The sequence below is a fragment of the Magnolia sinica genome, chromosome 16 (assembly GCF_029962835.1).
Source record: "Magnolia sinica isolate HGM2019 chromosome 16, MsV1, whole genome shotgun sequence".
NCBI lineage: Eukaryota > Viridiplantae > Streptophyta > Magnoliopsida > Magnoliales > Magnoliaceae > Magnolia > Magnolia sinica.
In genome coordinates this window covers 69,172,739-69,193,451 of record NC_080588.1, presented here as the reverse complement: position 1 = coordinate 69,193,451, position 20,713 = coordinate 69,172,739, and the positions used below count along the sequence as shown (strand labels likewise).

The 20,713-nt window shown below is 40.1% G+C and overlaps 2 protein-coding genes and 1 pseudogene across 5 annotated transcripts in view; 1 reads left to right on the top strand and 2 right to left on the bottom strand.

Annotated features, from left to right (window-relative positions):
• Positions 1-3,729: 3,729 nt before the first annotated feature.
• LOC131229953 (U2 spliceosomal RNA) lies at positions 3,730-3,900 on the bottom strand (annotated as a pseudogene).
• Positions 3,901-6,575: 2,675 nt separating this feature from the next.
• LOC131229415 (dof zinc finger protein DOF1.2-like) lies at positions 6,576-8,119 on the top strand. Its single transcript, XM_058225373.1, has 2 exons — positions 6,576-6,820; positions 6,955-8,119. The coding sequence occupies exon 2, from the start codon at positions 6,970-6,972 to the stop codon at positions 7,930-7,932; it is 963 nt and encodes a 320-aa protein (XP_058081356.1). The 5' UTR covers positions 6,576-6,820; positions 6,955-6,969; the 3' UTR covers positions 7,933-8,119.
• A 4,745-nt stretch (positions 8,120-12,864) lies between these two features.
• The window catches only part of LOC131229792 (serine/threonine protein phosphatase 2A 55 kDa regulatory subunit B beta isoform-like), a 37,964-nt gene continuing 30,115 nt past the window's right edge, over positions 12,865-20,713 (bottom strand). For all 4 annotated transcript variants that reach the window (XM_058225808.1, XM_058225809.1, XM_058225811.1 and 1 more), the window contains 7 exons: positions 17,293-17,416; positions 16,593-16,716; positions 15,462-15,530; positions 15,279-15,370; positions 14,742-14,819; positions 14,576-14,643; positions 12,865-13,295 (listed from right to left, as the gene is read on the bottom strand). In XM_058225808.1, the coding sequence (XP_058081791.1) occupies positions 13,120-13,295; positions 14,576-14,643; positions 14,742-14,819; positions 15,279-15,370; positions 15,462-15,530; positions 16,593-16,716; positions 17,293-17,416 (731 nt within the window). In that variant the 3' untranslated portion in view covers positions 12,865-13,119. The remainder of the gene's footprint in view (positions 13,296-14,575; positions 14,644-14,741; positions 14,820-15,278; positions 15,371-15,461; positions 15,531-16,592; positions 16,717-17,292; positions 17,417-20,713) is intronic.

The window sequence follows — 20,713 nt, the reverse complement described above, 5'->3', positions numbered from 1 at the left end:
AGTCGTACAAATTTGGAGGAAGGGAAACACAAATATCAGTTTGATCCAAAACTTTCGTGGCCCCCAGGAATTTTTAAATGGTGGGTGTTCAAACACTACTGTTTCCTATGGTGTGGTCCACCTGAGAGTTAGATCTACCTCATTTTTTGGTTCATGCCCTAAAATGAGCTGTAAAAATGGATAGACGGCATAGAAAAAACAAATACATCATGGTGGGGCCCACAGCATCGACCAATACCGTGATCTCGGCACTGGAGGCGTCAGTACCGAATCTCAGTCCGATGTTTTTATGCGTCGTAACAATCGTCGCCATCACAAAACGCTCTGGAGTAACATTCACAGTACCATCCGTGCATGCAAGCATGCAATCACGTGCGAAAGAGTGCACACTCATCTATATGCTCACATGCATGAAATAACACGTGTAAATAAGCCCTCATACTAGTGCATGTTCACATCATGCACTTACACGTGTGGATGAGCCCTCGTGCTAGAAGGATACTTGGGTGATTGTAGACCACACGAGTGGGAGTAATCATCTTGTTTATGTGGGGATGACCGAATTCAAGCCATAAGTTTCGGCAGCGCCTTTTATACATGGGACATCGACTTTACACGTATTTCCATGTCATGAGCCTTCTCCTTGAAGTAGTAATCATTGTCTTTGAACGGGCATCTTCCCGGACAATAGAAATCATACGATGCACGGCCCTAGGTTTCTCACGCTTTATACGCCTTTCCATTTCTGGCTAGTGGGGCCCATGGTTTGGTAGAATGGTACAATAATCTGTTGCATCCAACCGTGGATGGACTATTACTAGAAAATCTCCTTGACAGGACAATCGTAGCTTTTGTTATCTGTAGTTCACGAATGGACGGTTGAGAATAGATTCACATTCAGATGATGAAGATACAGGGATTGGTGGTCAGGATATTTCAATCATAAAACGTAATGATGGATGGACCATCGGAACAATGGTCTTGATTATCAAAGTATGTGCCTTGCTTGTCATTTCGTAAGGTAATGTGTATGAATGCCCGGTGTGGCGCATCCTATAATTCCTCCTCTTGCCAATCACCGCAAGCAATCCCATTGGTGAGTGATCTATATCGTTGATGAGGTGGGGCTCACGGTTGATGGACCATGCCCCATGACACCCTGGATTGGAATATGGTGGTCATCAAATATGGCCTTTTCAATTGAATCTAGACCGTTGCTATAGTTCCATTCTTATTTGTCTACCAATTGATGGTTTGGGATGATCACATCGATGGCGTTTTTGGAACTTGGCCAATGCATTTGGCACCCATTGGATCAACGGTCTAGATCATCTGACTATGGTCCACTTGTATAAATTAAGATCCATGGATGCTGTAGGTATCCTTGGCTTGAGGATTTATATAATTAGTCATCACTACAAACCCTAACCACTATGTATTAACCTAATCCAGCTATTATATACGCTGCTCCCACCACTATCAAGATAGCATTAGAAAATAGAAGGTTTCAAATCCGGCCGGCTGGATTATAATTTACCGTCCCCCACTATATAACTTATAATCTATCATGTATGTGTGAAATCCAACCATTCTAATAGGTTGGCCCAACCATGGGAATCATCTTATGCAAAATTCGACTCTGACTGTTCAATAAGTGGGCCACATCCTAGAAAATAATGTCCATCCACTCATAAATGACAAAACACAAGTGGGAGCTAAGTATTGAGTGGATGAGGCTGATTTTTGCACATTGTGATCTTCATGATAGGGACTATTTATTGGACGGGTTGGATGTCATACACGTATGACAGTTTAGAAGTCATTCTGTTGTGTGGACGGCAACCTCACGTCCAACCTGTTGGACTTGAGACCATTCATTAGAAAAGGAGAACTAAAACTAATCAAATCATCCATATACAAATGCCCTTCGATTCTTCCCACATTATATTAATGAATCACGAAAAGTAAACTAATTTACAAAATACCCCCTGCAGATTTCAAATATGCACAAAAGAACCCTTCCTTTAATTTGAACGTAGCATGCCAAAAATGGCAACAAAATGAAATGCTGTATCAGAAGCCTGAGTTTAGTCTATTAACCGTTCACAAAAAAAATTCCGGTTTAGAAAAACAGAAACAGCAAAAGATTGGGTAGAAAAGTATAAAATTTAATGGGTTTCAATATTTTTTTTCAAATGCCATGAAAAGATGAATAATTCATTTTTTGAGTGAACACGGATCGGCGCCACCATGCTGTAATTGGATAAGAAAAGAGGAAATAAACCAAGAGACGAAAATCCACAATTAGAACAGTTTTATTAAGTTGGTTTGGATCGAGTTTAGGTCAGGTCTAGATTTAGAGAACCTAGACCACTAACATTTTATCTATGAGAAAGGTCTGGGTCAGGCTTAAGCTAGGTTGGTTTAAATTTTAATTCCCCTATTTAATATAGATTTCTTATTAAGGCCCATTTACATATCTTATGCAGGTATGTTTTATGTTTTATGTTATATATATATATATATATATATATATATATATATATATATATATATATATATATATATATATATATATATATATATATATATATACACCTCTAAAATTTCAATAGGGCCAAACACTTGTACACCTAATCAAGCAGGAGTAGAGTCTAACCGATATAAAATGCCATACAAGAACAAGAAAACTCCAAAACAGTATACATCAACATGCTTGAGACCTTACAATCCAAGTTTTATCTATTAAAATTTCACCTTTCACTTCTTGGGGCGAGTCATTCCATGATTAGAAAAGGCTATTTGGTCCCCCCTTGCTATCCCTCTTAGCAAACCAGTCCATCTGTCACTGAATTACCTTCCCCTAGAACACGACTGAAAAGCTCATTCGTTTATATTCCCAGCTATACGCTCAGCAATTCCTTCAACCAATTTCTAACAGCTCATGAGCTTTATAACCTTGCAATGATCCCATTCACCATGATTTTGGACTCACTTTCTACATCCTCAAGGAAAATATAGGGAGACCGATCGAGAGGGCCCACACTTCCGCAACAGTGCTCCATGCCATAACATTGTGGTGATAGAATGCAAATACTACATCTCCATTCTCATCCTTATAATAGCCTCTCACGCCCACCACTTACACCTCGGTTTCCTCTTGAGAAATCGTCTACATTTGAATGTAGATGGTTTCTTAAGAGGAAATTGAGGCTCAAGTGTTGGAGGAGGCCAATTGTAGGAATGAGACTTGAGAAACCATCTACATTCAATTTATTTATTTATTTATTTATTTATTTTGGGTTAGCTTGTTAGTACACACCTATGTAAGTTCACACACTCCATGTTAGCCACCCCCGCTAGGGATCGATACCAAGACCTCAAGTGTTGAAACGAGGTATCTTCTCTCAGTCTGCCAGTTGAGCTATGGATCTGGGTGTACCATCTACATTCAATTTAAGTCTACTTGGATGAAAGAAAAAAAAAAAAAGCCCGCTTGGATGAGGAAATGAGTCAATTAACCTAACAACCCTAATTGAAATATTAGAGGTTTACCTCTATAGATCAAGTTAATTTGGGTTGGACCTAGGCTGGGTCTATTTTTGAGTGGTCCAAATCTAACCCATTTAGAAGTCATGCTCAGGAAGTTCAGGTTATGTAAACTTTAAGAAACTCACTACTTTGGCGATATTTTTGGACCATGAATGACTAAAGTCTCCAGGTCAGCCAAGAAGATATGCACCCTTAGTCATTTTAGGTGTGTGCACCAAGCTCATTTAATAGTACATGTGAGCCGTCCACAAGAGATTGGATTAATATCATCCGGCCGCATATCAGATACCAAACTCATAAGAACAGATGCTACACTTTAAATCTTAGCCAAAAGGCTGAAAAAGGTATACTATGTGTGTTTTGTGTGGGAGGAGTCCATCTAAAGGGAAAGTGATCTCATCTTCCCATTTTTGATCCCTTACGTGAGTTTGGGGAATATGATCCAAACCGTTCATTCATTGAGGACTACAGTAAATGGATCGTGGACCAAAAATGATAATGATCTACCTATGTTAACAAATTGAAAAGCAATGTACAAATATCATGAAAAGTCGGTGATTGTTTTTGTTTTACAATTTCTTTGCATGGTTCGGATTATAATTGTATCACTGTGATTTTGGTCATTTCTGTAGTCTTTGAGATGAATGCACCAATCAGATCATGCATGCATATCTATATCAGACCAAAATAAAAGACTTGAAGCCGTGTTATAGGCGTTTTAAGAAAGAATGAGAAGGTACAATACAACCATTTTCTTCCCACCAACATGTCAACCATAGAATATCCAATCTGTGCAAAAGGTGGGCCACAAAATGAATGGGGATATGTGATCAGGCTGATACACTCATTGGGTGGGCCACACCAACACACCGCCATTGGCTGTTCATTAATTTTGGTATGGTGTCACGCTCTTAGATTGGCCATGATTTTCATTTCAGGAGATCCTCTTGTTGTGTTACATCTCATGCATGCATTGGATATTCTAGACATGTTTTAGCAAAAACGAATGTATCATAAATTCTGATACAGTCGTCTACCTGATCATCTCTTAAAAATGGCTTGAAAATATAATTTCAACTTGGTTTAGCTTTAAAATGGAGTTTTACTATTATTATTATTATTATTATTTTCTAGTTGTTTAAACATGCAATTAAAGAATTTTCTTTCTATGGGCAACCCAAGTTGCAAACCTTCTACCAGTTTATGGTGAACTAGTAGCCCGGATCATAAATCCCATGCCCATTGTGAATGGCTCATGCTCCAAAAATTGCAATGATCAAGCATCACAGCTGTCCTATCACATCAAATGGACGGTACTGGAGGAAAACGGTCATGTGTCACACCAAAGACAAATGAACAGTTAGGATTGTCTAATCACTGTAATTTTCGGCCATCTCTGTCGACACTGGAGTCCATAACTTTGTCATTTTTTATCAATGAATGTCACATGCATCGCGTACACACATATGATCCACTAACTCTTCTCAGGGGTACCTTGAGGGACGTGGAATGCCTGTGGAAGTTCCTCTGGTAGGAAGCTATTTGAGGCCCACAGATATGCCTGTGACAAATCCACTCCATCCATCAGTTTCACAAGACCACAGTACAGCAGGAATCTAAAAATCAGGTAAATTCAAACATGTAGGCCGTACCACATGAAACAGCAGAGATTGACCGTCCATCATTGGAAACTTTGCCGGGACCACGGAAGTTTATATCAGCATGATATTTGTGCCTACAATTTATCGGAGCGGTAATAGCCCTGAGAATGGTTTGTATGGTATATAAACAACATGGTCGGCTCCAGGAGGGTTTTAACGCTGGATGTCTCTGCTCTCACTGTTTCATTTGATGTGGTCCACCTGAGTTTTTAATTTGGCTGATTTTTAGAATTCTGTAGTGTTGCGATCTTGTAAAACTGATTGATAGAGTAGATTTGTCATGGTAATCTCTGCAGCCTCACACAGCTTACGACCACAGGAACTTCCCATGGGGTCAGTGTTTGAGTAGGTGGAAAAGCTTCTTGAAAAACATCAATTTCCAGGAAATCTATGTTTCTCCTGTTTGAGAGAAAAATTAGTCAGGGAAACAATTTCAATTTATAAGGTTTTCATAAATAAATAATTAAAAAAAATAAAATGGATATGATCTCTTCTAAGAGAATATGTTAAATACAAGGAGAAGTAGCTCTTGTTGTTTGACTGTTGACATTTTAATATTTTTATAGGAAACATTATTACAAGAGTAATGTTACAGAGATTTTCCCTCCATAATTTCTCATAAGATTTTCAGATTTTGACATTTTTCTCGCAATTTTATTAGAGAAATCTCGCTGAAAATAAGTATATAAAAGTATCTATTTCAAATTAGAAAATAATTTTAAGTTCTAATCAAATGGTGAAAAATAAAAATTGTCGAGATTTTAAAATATCAAGATATTTCTGGATAACGTCATTTAATCAAATTTCTATGTAAATATCTTCATATTTTAAAATCTCCGAATTCTTTCATACTGCTCTAGGGCCCTATTCCCTCTCTATCAACACATTCTCCCTTCCTGCATTTAATTGGACAAGAAAATGTGTGGAACAAAAAGCTTTGTGAAGATCATTGTGATGCATTTGTGATTTCCATTCCATAAGTTGGGCCAGTTCATCTTAGAACACAAGTCTAAAAATCATATTGGTGTGGGCCACACCATAGAAAACAGTGGAAATCAGGATGCAAGCCCCCCATGTGATATTTACATGATCTTCCATCCATTCAAGGAAAATCATAAAATCAGCTTGATTCAAAAACTTAATATGATCTAGTACAATGCATGGAGTGGATGTCACAAATGCATCGTTTGTGGACGATATAAAGATTTACATCGCACGCGCTGCCTCAGCTCCAATTAAATGTGGGGAGAAGCGGATATATGCTGCAATTAAGAGTGAATAGTTTCTAAAGCAAACAATGAAATTGCTGTTGAATTATGAAGTTTCTGCTTCTGAGAACTCTAAGAGTGCTTTCAGTTTCCATGTTTTGCCTTCTATCCAATCAAGGGAAATTAGGGTCCTTTGCGTTTTCCCTTCAAAACCACTTTCCACATCCACAAACCACTTTTACTGACAGATAAGCGGTTTCTTTGTCCATCACCTTTATATTAAAGTACCCATCTCCAAAACCTCTACTCTTTTTTCACCCACAAAAAACCACACTCCATCACTTCCTAGTACAGAAAAATAAAACCACCTCATAAAACCATCCAACTGAAATCACAAAGGTAAGTCCTATTCTCACCTCTCAAATCTAACATACGCTACAATACAAAACCTACTTTCTTTGGCTTTTCCACCCGAAAAATAAAAATAAAAATAAAAAATCACTATCTTCTCCTCTTGTTTTTGGTTGTTGTAGATTGAAGAAAGGAAGATGATTCAAGAGCTTTTAGGAGGTGGAGGAGAAGTACTTGTCGGAGGAGGAGGTGAAGAGAGGAAAATCTCCATTGGTGGAGGAGCTGTTGAAGGGTCTTCTTCTTCTTCATCTTCTTCAGATCACCAAAACCTAAGGTGCCCAAGATGTGATTCATCCAACACTAAGTTCTGTTACTACAACAACTACAATCTTACCCAACCCCGCCATTTCTGCAAGACCTGCCGGCGCTACTGGACGAAAGGCGGGGCCCTCCGCAACGTCCCTATCGGGGGTGGCTGCCGGAAGAGCAAGAGCACGAGTGTAGCAAATGCTGGGAAATCCAGCAGCGGGAAGTCCAAGCCCACACCATCATCAGATGTTGGGAATCCAAGTTTAGGGAACGGTTTCAGCCATGATCCGGTCCCCAACCCCATCGTGTGGGCCACACAGCAAAATTCGCAGCTCTTGGCATTACTGAGAGCCACTCAGGACCCCAACCCTAGCTCAAACCCTAACCCTAATTCTTCTGTGATCAAGGATGAAGGGCTCACGATTGGATCGCATATGGCGCCACAGTCAGCACTAGTGACAGGTGCACTAAATACGCGGACTCGGGGCCTAGATCCGCTGACTCAACTTCCCATTGGTCTATGCAGTTCATTCTGGAGAAACAATCAAAATCATCATCAACAACAGCAGCAGCAGCAGCAGCAGCAACTAATGCTTCAACAACAGGCACAGCAACAAAGCATGCTGTTGGGTGAAGTTCTGAACCCCACTGGAATCCAAGAGCTTTATCAAAGGACCAGATCAACCGCCAATTATTACACTGATCACTCATCAGCAGTAATTGGCAATGCAGCTACATCTTCTACATCTTCGATCCTGGAACCCGCTTCTGTGACCGGAGGGGATTTGGGTTACTGGAATTCGCCGTTTTCATGGTCTGATCTGCCCACAACAAATGGTGCATTTCCTTAAGAACCTTCTTATTTTCCGAGTTAACGTTATTCTCATTGTCTTTGTTTGGTTATGAAATATGAATCTTATTGTAGTGTCATTATGTAGTTCTTTTTGTGTTTCATGTGTGTTTACTGTATGGTTAGCTTGTGGTAATGTATCAAGGACAAAGATCAAGGAAATGGGAAGTGTTTTCTTGTGTTTGTTATTGAAGGGAAAAAAAAAAAACACCCTTTCGCATTTTGATATATATAAAATATCAGTTTGGGCATTCTTCAATGTCTATAAAAATTCTAAAATTCTTAAAAACAATCCTCACATTTCAAATATTTGTTCTTGATATGCAAGAATTCTTAACTAAAGTGGTATGAAAAATGTTGAACCTTCTTCTTCTTCTTATTCTTCTTCTTCTTCTTCTATTTGGCCATTTTGTTGTCGTTTTATTTTAGAAGATGGAAGAAGGGTCCTCTTCTTAGTGAAATCAGGTTTTGGAGTGGCGAGTGAGGTTATGGAAATCCCTTCATTTGTTGTGTTATGAGAAAGAGGTGAAAGAAGCGCTGAAGCAGCCTTTTGGAGGGGTTTGCTAAAAACAGCAATTGATTCGATTCTTGCAGTTGGGAGCTGGTTGCGCTGCAGCCTTATGGTTTACAGAGGGTTGTGTTTTGTCGTGCATCCTTCCCTTGAAACTCGCGGATATATTCCCTATCTATATGTTTGTTTGGAATCAAGAAATATGCATGTCATTAGCTCGGTTTCCCATGAGCAAGTCAGAGAGAGAGAGAGAGAGAGAGAGAGAGAGAGAGAGAGAGAGAGAGAGAGAGAGAGAGAGAGAGTTGAGTATTGACATGTAAATACCTCCTACCGTTGATACTACTGAAGTATTGAACATGGATATGCCTCCTACTCCTCATATGCTATTGAAATATTGAACATGGGTTTGCCATGGATGATGCACCCATTTTGAAATATGGACCATGGCGTATTAGCATGGCTATAGCTAGATGCAGCATGTATGTCTTGTGATTCTAGGCTTAGTAAGTACTGAACATGGGTATATCATGGATGAGGCATCCATTTTGAAGTATCTTGCACCATAATGGTGTCGAGGGTATGGATGTATAGTTAGATATTTATGTATGTATGTATATGTCTTGTGATCTTAATGTCTAAGTACTGAACATGGGTATGTCATGGATGAGGCATCCATTTTGAAGTATCTTGGGCCATGGTGGTGTATAGCTAGATATGTATGTATGTATATGTCTTGTGATTCTATCTTAATATCTAAGTAACATGGGAATGTCATGGATGAGGAATGTATGTATGTGTGTATGTATATATATTGTGATTCTATCGTAATGTCTGTTTACTGAACATGGGCATGTCATGGATGAGGCATATTTTACAGTATCTTATATCATGGTTGTATTAGATTATTAGTATGGATGAATGCATAGAAATGGTATGTATGTATATCTTGTAATTCTATGCTTAATTTGTGAGTATGGAACACGTACGGGTATGACATGGATGAGGCATCCATTCTGAAGTATCTTACATCATGGTATGTATGTATGTCTTGTGGTTCTATGCTTAATATGTTTAGTGTTGAACATGGGTATGTCTGGATGACATGCCATATATCATGGTGGTATTAGTATGGGTGGAGGATTTGAGCTTCAAGATCTGAAGGAAGAGTACTGAAACCATGTCTAAGAAACCCTTGTATCTGGTACATTGACTACCTAGTTTGTTGAGTAGCTTGTGCATGTAACTTACCTACTAATATTGGAATACTCTTTAGTTTTTACAACATTCAAATGCATCACAACCTATGGAGTCCTTGGTGTGCATGGAGATCTCCCACCATCTAACAATCATGGGTGAGCACCTTGACTTGCATTTAAAAAATGAGTTTTGAAGTTTTGAATTTTGAAATCTTTATAGATTCCCATTAAGTTTCATTCAATGGTGGGAAATGATGCACGCAACCTTGCACGTGCATTGTAGTCCTGTCTTATCTAAAGACTTATCTGTCTCAAGCAAGCTATAGTAGACCTTCTGAAGGCCTCAAAGAGTGTTGGACAGGTTCATGGATTTTGCTTTCTTTGGGTTACATTTTTATGTAATGTGACTGTGTTTACTCTGGAGTAGATTCTCACTGATTTTCCTTACTATACGAATGGCGTGTTTGGATGAACTATCAAATTGAATTGCAAGTATTGGTCTTAGAAATTGAGACTATCTGAATTGTACTCTACTTAACATTCATGGTGATGGTCTTAAGGCTCTCAACAGAAATTAGGTTACTTTCAAGTTGGATTTGAGGGGAATATAGCTGCAATTTAATGAATGGTTATTCTTGGAAAACACCATTAAATTGTTTGTCATTCTTCTTGATTGATTAAACTGAAATTTCGCTATTTAATTCAATAGTGCAACCAAACGCAGACTAATTCTATAACAAGCTCCTTCAATGTGGGTAAGAACCAGTCTGGTTTTCCGTGAAATGATCTGAAGTCTTGAATATGGATGAGTCGGTACAATGTAGAAACAGTTTTTTTTTTTTTTTTTTTTTTTTTAAAAAAAAATTTTCTCTCTATTTATTTATTTATTTTTACTAATTCCATGCACACCTTAGAAGTTAGAACACAGGCGAGCTTGTCAGCATGTGCCGCTTTTGCAAGATCCAAGCCGCTCATCGAGCTAGTTCCATTGTGCTGATGCAATTGCTCAAAGATCAAGATGCCCCACTCATCAGGTGGGTCAATGTTGGATGTATAGTGTAGGCCATCTTTTAAACCATCCTTCTTTTTTCATGGAATGTGACCCACCTGATGAGGGAACAGTACTTGATCTCTCATTGTGCAAGTTAGCAACGATTGCCAAGAAAGGAAGGACTTGAGAGAAAGGCTACTCTTAAGAATAACCATTCCAATCCTACTCTCGCCACATGTGCCAAACTGGCACGTATATGTTATGTAGGTCATTCATCAGGGTCCCCGCCACGCATGTGCTGCGGCCTGAGAATTAGGCTGGTCCAGTCATCACTTGGGCCACGTATACCTCGAATGTGATCCATCAATCATCTTCTTTTTTCTTCTTCTTCTTCTAGCCGTCTGTTTCTTTCATAACCTAGTAGCTCACCTGATGACCAGATTGGACTGATCTTCGAGTGTTGCCTAAGCATGTGATGATTCTCTAAGTGGGCCATCAACGATCTTAGTGGTGTTTTGTAAGGGAGATAAAATCCTTTGTTAATATGTCTTGAATAGTGTACAGCAGAGATTGATTTGCACATGAAACCAACCTTATTTCACCAATCATTCTTATCCGAGGCCTCATCCTCGATAAGTATCTCACCGCAGTCTGAGATCTGGCCTGACCCGCTTCTAATGCATGTTCGGGCCAAGCTAAATTGCAATGAATTGGGCTCGGGCTAGAAATGCCTGTATAAGTACATGGGTCCAGCTCAGCTTGAACCACACCCAACCCAACCTGTCCATATAGTCCAACCGGCGAGATGACCCCGACAGCATCTGATAAAAAATCCAGGAGAATAAAAAGACACACACACACACACACACACATGGGTGCCGCATTGTGTTGACCGTTCAGATTCTGTGCCCAAGACACGGGTGCTTAGGTAAGGTGGTGTACAGGTGAGCATTCCTCTCTCTCAATATATACTACCCCATGAAACCCCTAGATCCCAACCTATACCCTGATCCAAAACTCTGGTAGGATCAGCATAAAAGTTGGGCCCTGAAAGTTTCATGGAGTGCTGCATCAGGTGGACAGCTCAGATTTTGGATATGGTCATGGCCCTTGAAAGAGTGGAAAGGAATTAAGAATTAATTAGGATAAGGCTTAAATGATGATGATGCATGTATACGAAGTATGTGTGAGCATATGTATACATGGCTGGTGTAGGCACGACTTTAGCCTCATATTCCATTCCTAGACATGAATTGGGTCGGTTTGGTGGAGCCCTGAACTGATTACAAATGGGTTTGGTCAGGGTTGGACTTATGCAATTTATGTGGGTCAGATAGGGCCACAAGGTAATGTGTCCCAGTTCGTGCTTGGACCTGAATTGTTGGTAGCAGATAGGTCTCGCTCAAGCTCACTCGGAACGGGAATTATTTTTTTGTTTTTTTTAATCTAGTGCTTGGCAAAAGTTCATAGACTAGCTACCCACCTGATGGACTCGAGACGGACTCTTTCGGGAAGAGCTGCTGCTGGCTGCCAACCTGAGTTTCAATTTGACTAGGAGACCAATTATGGGAGGGAATGGATTGAAGCACTGAAACCTTCTTAATATTAGAATAGGCCCATGAACAGAAACACATGCTAGTAGCTGAAATACCTCATTTGAGCGCTGTAATCAATGACCATTTTCACAAATATATATATATATATATATATATATATATATATATATATATATATATATATATATATATATATAGACTCATCACACCTGGGACTGACACAGCAATCAATGCATATGGTCTGCCTGTTCATCCAGCCCACCACCAGATGATCCTTTCCTACATTAGTTGGTCAATCATGTCATATATGGTACAGACTGGTCATTGGCATCTTCTTCTTCTTTTTTTCTTTTTTCTTTTTTCAGGACACTAATCTAGGATCGAGGTTTTTTCGGTGCCCCATGAAGAGGGGGTAAAACCTGCTGAATGGTCCAGATCAATTCATTTATCGACTCATCTAAATGCAGCTAATAGCACTTACAATGCTATATAAAAAAAGGAGTATTTCACATATGCGCATGCACAGATCAACAGCCAGGCAAGACCCAACTCTAGCATTGCAGGCACACAGACGAAGGCATGCAGTATGCGGTGGAACAAGACAACTGTAGCTCATGAAACCAATACGAAGATTTATTTTTTTTTAAAAAGAAAGATTTTTTTTTTTAAGAAAAAGAAATAAGAAAGCTCCATTACCACAGTATAACCTCTCCCATCGAGCACTATTTGTGAGTTACATACTTCCACCTAGTCCCCCCTTCAATTAAATTAAAAAAGGAAAGAAACGAAAAGAATTGCATCTTTTCTACAAAAGAATTGAACAAGAGAGCTGCTTCTTGCTTTTGGAACAAAATACAGGTTCGCCGGAAGCGGAGCATGCTGCCTTATCTGAATCAGTGTCCCACCTTCCCATTTCATCAGTTCTTTCTTTTTATCACTGATGATGTTTAGTAGTTCCGTTTTCCATGATATCTTCCGCATAATACATGTACAGACTGTTCGAGGCTGCACAGGCGAGTGCATTGTAAGTTGGGTGCCATGCTAGGTGAAGCAGCTTTGTTGAGAAATCATACGCTCCCCCATTTGAATCGAGGCCGGGACCTTCAGCTCCTGTGATGCAATGACAAATCAGAATCGTAGAGGTCGCAGACCAGTGTAATCAAAACAAGCTTTGCTAAGCCAACATGCGCCACTGCATGCAGAGATGCGTGAAGCCCCAAAGTCGTGCATCAGGTGTGCCCCACCATGTAGGTTACTCAGCCCAAGAGATATTAAAGTCACCACATTAGGTGAGGTGCATGTATGGAAACAATGGAAGGCTATTGCTTGCTGTCTAATGTGTGTGCCAGCCTGATTTAGGTTGGATCATCTACACAGTAGACCCCCTGATGCACTACTTGGACATCCACAAACCTGGCACGTGGACCTAGCAAAACTTGGTAAACTTAATACACAAATCAATCACAGTTAATAGTGTGCCACTGGAGCCATCCAATGATATCTATACAAGCAGATCGATGACTGTAAGTAAGTGAGAAGTGATAACCTACGACTAACCATACACTACAGCCTATTTTGTTAAGGGAACTCATTTCATACTCTGGCAGAGAATGATACTTGATATGCAAGCACTGAGAAATTGTAGGTGGCATCCATAAACCAAATTGCATAAATTATGGAACCCATGGGCACTAAGTCACAATTCCAAAATCAGATTGGTTGAAAAATCCTACCCTCTTATTCATGGACACCTGTTTGTTGGAATAGGACCATTGGATATTTTCCATTTTTAATAGTCCAATAATTGTCCACCAATCCAATAGTCAGATAATCAAATAAGCAGAACGTTTGGTTCACAGAACATCTAAACTGGGGCCCAAAATTTAGACCGTTCAATTTGACTTGTATTACATGAATGCAATTCGTAAGTAATTTCCTTGTGCCTGTGTATTATCTATCACACTCCGACGGTGCATCTTCCTCTCTCTTTCCTTTTTTTTTTTTTTTTTTGGACATCAGGGTGTCCCTGGCCCATTTTGAGGCGAGACTATTCCTTGCGGACGCAGGCAATCAATCACCCTACAAACCACGTGGGGAGGGGAATCAAACTCACATCTACGGGGAGCACACCCACGACGCTTGCCATTGGCCCAAACCCCGTGCAGGTCTCTGCTGGTGCATTAGAAATTTTTCTTCCATTTATACCCCTAAAAATACAAATTCTGAAGGGCAAGGTGATTGGGAACATGGATTTTGGTTAAATTGACCTACAGCCACTTGTAGCAGGTGGCAAGGGAATCAACCCATGTCTTGAAGTCTAGCCACATTGCGATGATTAGCGTATTGCTAGAAAGACCCAATTAATCTCAGGAGTCCTGCACAATACTAACCTCGTCTACGAGCGCGTGCTAGAGTGGTAAGCGATCTTGCAGGACGGGAAGGCATCTGAGCTTGCCGCCTTTGAAAACAATCATAGGAAACCAAATCAATGAATTTACAGAAATAATAAGATGACCCACTGTCATATCACTAAAACATCAAACTTTCAATAATCACCTGGTAGGGTTTTTGCTAGCTTCTAACGTGGTTGCCTCGTTGCTACCAGGGGCGCAACCAAAAACACGGAAGAGATTGCTGCAATGAACGATGAAATGCTGTGAGCAAACAGAAATTGTAGAAACAAAAGCACATGTAATGAGGAGGTTTCCTCAATCCACTCATGTCTACATCCCAGCCTATCGACAGGCTAAGTGGCAAGCTGGCAGGTCCATGGGACATTCAAGCTGCCCATCAGCAGGGCCCCACCAAATAGCTGTACTGGTCCAACAATAGGGCTGGTCTGCTAATCAGGTAGGCCAGTGTCCGAAACACAAGCAGTTTATAAACAATTGGGCAACTCATTTTGGGATCCAACTGCTTTGGCAATGGTAGCCCACTTGATGAGTGGAATGACCCGATTCTTGAGCCAGATGTCTACACTGTGGGACCTACCTCGTGGACTCCTTGAATCTCGTATGGGAGCCTGTAGAGAGGATATTTATACACAAGTGTGGGATTAGCAAAGGCTCATCTAAGAAGAACAGGAACCAAAACCTGTAAGAACCAGTGGCAACACGCCGACCATCGCCACTCAAACAACATTCGAATTTGTCAAAAATTGAATCATTTTCATACAAATCACACAGCTGCATGAAAGCACAGTTAAATGATCAATGAATAAGCGGTGAGCGTAAACTAAAAACTAGCTTCAAGAGTAAGAGCAGGCAGGAAGACAACCTTCGGTCGTAAATACTCGTGGACTTGGAAGGTTGAGACAGGGCCAGATTCCATGTTTAAATCCCATAGCTGAATTGAAGAACAGAAAACTTGAGAGCAGATTTTTTGTAAGCAGAAAATTTAAGAGCTCATGCATAAAAAGATTAAACACGACTGGATATAAAGACGGTCCTTAAGCTTGTGGACAAAATGAAATGAAAGAAATTCAAAATAACAACCATTTCCATAGCTCGACGAGCAGATAGCAGTTGAAACAGAATAAAAAAATATTGCACATATACGTTACACCTAGCTCAGGACATATAGCAAGATGCTCCAAGGAGCAATTTATATTAGGCTGTTTGAAAACGTTCTTGAATTGAACTGCAACTATATATGAAGGCAGGTAGAAAATAATACTAAGAAGTCCAGTGAGCCCAACCAAGGCTTGGTGGATAGACAAAAATAATTAAATAAAATAAAAATAAAAATAAAGAATAATGTCATTCAGGTGTTGAAAGATATCCATTAAGAGTTGAGTACATAGACCAAAAAAAAAAAAAAAATCATTCATTAAACACCAGCTAAATGTCATGTGACAGATCCTAGCCACCAGGCAGACCACAGTGCAGATGCCTTGTGTAAAAATCAAGCCGATTTGCTCACATGTGATGTGGGCAATGCATGACAGAAAAGGACAGATTAAGAAAATGATGAGGGGTCCAGATTCAGTCTATATATGCCCATCAGATGAGCAGACCTGTCTTGGGGCCAGCGTATCAACACAGTGAAGCATATCTGATAAGTTTCTTGGATCTTGCACACATGAGCAGCGAGCCATGTTGGCAAGTGAACCCGCAAGTGCACCAGGCAAGAGCACTCGTGCAAATCCCATTTTCACTTCACTTGAAACATAACTTGAGATAAACCAATCAATAAACATATAATATAAAATGTGGTGCATCAGAGAAAACTGTCAGCATTCATATGGAAACTAGGAACAGAAGTGATGTTTAAAGCATTCAATAGCTGATGGAGCATTTCCACATTAAAAATACCCGGAAAAAAAAAAAGGTAATGGAAAAGACAACTTGTGCTAGCTACAGCAAGATCTTCAGAAGTTAACCAAAAAAAAAACAGCAGCAGCCAAACCTTCAGGGTCATGTAATCACGGCTCAATATATATCGCCCGTCTTTCCCGAACTTAATATCTGATATTGAGGCGATAATCTCTGTAAAAAATGACCTTGAACTCGATGCCTCTTGCTCCTCGAATCTGAAAAAGAATGCCAACAGTGTCGCCACTTAAGTATAATAAATGGCAAGAGTAGGGACAAAATATGGATTGCACATAATAACCTCGTCCTGTATCACCAGAAAGTTGAAAGGATATTGATCAAAGAGGAATGAAATTATGACCCATGTGTTTCATGGACTTCGATGAGGTGCATACTAACACATCTCCATTGTACCATGGCATGTGTATGGTGATCAGGACCGTTCATTTGGTGGGCTCTCATGTGGAAAGGCCATATACCAAAAGGCAATATGACTACAATGGCCATCCAATCAGTAACCTGAAAAAGGGAATGATAACAAAAAATGAGCAACACTCCACATTCAATGGGCAAACCTCACAAGTCACAACAATTGGATAAGCAGAGCCAATGCCCGATTTTTGGCCTCTAGCCCGTCCACATGCTGTTCCACCAGATCAACCATCCTGAAAACATCCATGTTTGCCACGTCTACGGCAGGGACAATGCTTCATGGTAACTTCAATGGACCAAACATCATAAGAGCATTTCTCCAATGTCAAATAGTGATAAAAAATACAAGGCATAATCCTTACAGCTTTGCATATCTGTCACATAAAGCTGATTGCCGCATGTCAATAAGCCGAATTGTGCCCTTTGAGCTGCTGTATGCTAACATGTTGCAATGAGTAGGATGGAATTCTGCTGAAGTTATAACCTCTGCAAAACAGGGACAAGATTTTATTGAGACCATAACCCTCTATGATGTCAGTTGCAGAGAAAAGAAATCAATTCTCCATACATGACCCTCTTGATAAGTTAATGGTAAGATTCAGATATTGGAAGCTCCAAGATGAGGTTCAAAGAAAACATTAGGGAAATGGGTAGATAACCCTTGTAATAAGTTAAATGGTGATATTCAGATATTGGAAGCTCCAACATGAGGGCAAAAGCAACATAAAAGAAACTCAAAGATAAAGGAGAAGCAAATAGCAAAACCATATCAAAGCAACCAAGTGATTTTACCACTATAGGACTTTCAACAACAAAAAAAAACAAAAAACAAAGAGAATGTACAAGGATGTTGCAAAGGCCTAAAGAAAAGGATAGCATTGTCTGAACACTTACGGTTAAGATTGGAGTATTGTCAAGAATAGGCCAAATCTGTCATACAAATTAAAGCCTTTTGATTTATCGATGTGGACATGCTTGCCTTGGCCTTTCTGGAAGGTCATGACCGTCAGATGGTAGGGCTGAATAGAACTAACCGTTCATCTGATGGCCGTAAATGTTCCTCTGGACCTGATGATTACAGCCATTGTTCAACAGGTTACAGGATGTCTTCCCATCTCAGCTATTGGACAGAGCAGACACAATGTAGATTGTGTGGGTGCCATGTTCGGTCCATGGACCTTTCTTCAGCAATGGTGTCTGCAAGTAGGACCCACATGGCTTGCATGGCAAGTTAGACTCTCTCTTAAGCATTTGCTTCTCTTCAAGTCTTTGCATTTATTTTAGTTTTTTATTTAATTAGAGGCCATGTCAAATCCTTACTTGCCTCTGCTTTGTTAGATGACTCATGAAGGCTATAGCCGATTGCCGTGATCGGTTAGGGCATTCTTTGCTTTCTTTCTTCCTTTCTGTACATGTGTCTATATATATATAGAGGCATGCTCACGTGCGCACCTACGCACGTGCACATCTTTTGCACACATGTCATGGGTGTCTAATCCGAACGGTCCATGTGATGTGGAATCCCATGAAACCCCAAGGGACAAAATTTCACCCTGATCTAAAATTATGGTGGGCCATAGTAAAGAGAAATGCAAATCAAGGGAGGAAACTGTTTTCATTTTTCATGGCCCACCAAAGTTTTGGATCAAAGAAAAAAATTGGGCCCTGGGGGTTTCATGAGGTGTTGCTTCACGTGGACCGTTCAGATTTTGGAGTTACATCAAGTATGATGAGTTCTCAAAAAAGCTTGCACGAGTTCCACGCGAACTGGTGCGCAGCTGGTGATCAAAGGGTGCCTCTAGCTGGCCAAAACAACTTCCTATCGCCCAAGCAAAAGCTACAAGATGATTTGCTATGCACTAATATCCTTCATGCCACATGCGTTATTGGTGGGAAGATACAGTGGTGAGAATTTGATTGCCAAAGAGGCTGTGAAAAAGCTCAATTTGAGAGCGGAGAAGCATCTGCATCCTCGACCTTGCAAACTTTCTTGGGTCAAGAAAGGAAATGAGGTAACCGTTCATAAGTAATGTTTAGTTTCCTTTGCCAATTAGTAAGAGGTATCTTGACAATGTGTAGTGTAATGTTGTTGCAATGAATGTGTGTCACTCCTTTTGGAGCATCCATGGCAATATGATAGCAACACATGATGGAAGGAAGAACACTCACACTTTTGCCAAGGATAATGTTAAGATCGACCTTGGTCCCAGGAGAAAGGAAACTCCCCCTAAGCATTGTAAAGGGGAAGGGGAGAATTTGCTCTCCATGGCGCACTTTGTTCAAGCAGTCAAAGAAACGAGGCAAATTTATGCCCTAGTTGCCAAAGAAGAGTCACACTCCACACCGGTGCCCAAAGAGATGGGAAACATTAATTAGTGAGCATGTGAACATCATGTTGAAGGAGCTCCCATCAGGATTACCTCCCATGCAAGAGATCCAAGACCACATTAATCTAATTCCTGGTTCTATTCCTCCAAGCCACTTATCAAATGAGTCTGAGAGAACATGAAGAATTGAAGCAGCAAGTTCAAGAGTTGTTGTGCGAGGAACATTCGAGAAAGAATGAGCCCTTACGCCATGCCCGCTTTATTGACGCCAAAGAAGGATAGCGCGTGGTACATGTGTGTGGATAGTAGCGCAATCAACAAGATCACCATCAAATATTGCTTAGACGACATGCTGGATCAATCAGTGGGTGCAAAACTCTTTCCGAAGCTCAATTTGATGGTAGACAAGCATCCTCGATCTTACAAACTTTCTTGGCTCAACAAAGTGAACGAGGTAACCATTCATAAGTGATGTTTAGTCTCCTTTTCCATTGGTAGGAGGTACTATGACAATGTGTGGTGTAATGTTGTTGCAATAAACACATCACCTACTTTTGGAGCATTCATGGAAATATGATCATGATACGACTCATGAAGGAATAACACTTAAACTTTCATCAAGGACAATGTTAACGTCATCCTTGGTCCCATGTGAGAGGAAGCTCCCAAGCCTTGTAAAGGAGGAGGGAATTTGCTCTTGGTGGCCATTGTTCAAGATGCCTAAAAAACAAGGCAAATTAATGCCTTAGTTGAAGAGCCAGAATCACATCAGTGGAGATGGGATTGTAAATTAATGAGTATGTGGACATCATGCTAAAGGAGCTCCCATCAGAGACATCCAAAGAACACATTGATCTAATTCAAGATTCTATTCTTCCAAACAAAAGCCGCTTATCAAATGAGTCCAACAGGGCACGAGAAACAACAAGTTCAAGAGTTGTTATCCAAGGGACATTTGAGAAAGCATGAGCCCTTGTGCCATTCCAACTTTATTGATGACAAAGAAGGATGGTACATGGGGCATGTGCATGGATAGTGAGGAAATTAACTAGATGACAATTACATATTGCTTCCCTATACCCCACTTAGACAACACACTTGATCAATTAGCAGTAGAAAACTCTTTTTCCAAGGTTGATTAGAAGAGGATGCCATCAAATATGTTTTCTACTGGGAGATGAATAGAAGATGGCCTTCCAAATGTGAGAAGGATTGTATGAATGTTTTTTTTTTTTTTTTTTTTTGAAAGATAACGCTACTAGGGATTGAACCCCGGATCACTCACACACACTACATTGTCTCAACCAGGGATTGTAGGAATGGTTGGCGATGCCCTTTGTCTTATTCAACGCCCCTAGCATGTTTATAAGGGTGATGAATCGAGCATTGAGATCTTTCAGGTCAATTTGTGGTCAACTTTGATGACATTTTGATTTATAATCGGGGCCACGGAAAG

What these genes read in the sequence shown, in the direction of transcription:
- LOC131229415 (XM_058225373.1), top strand. Translation starts at nt 6,970, where the DNA reads ATGATTCAAGAGCTTTTAGGAGGTGGAGGAGAAGTACTTGTCGGAGGA.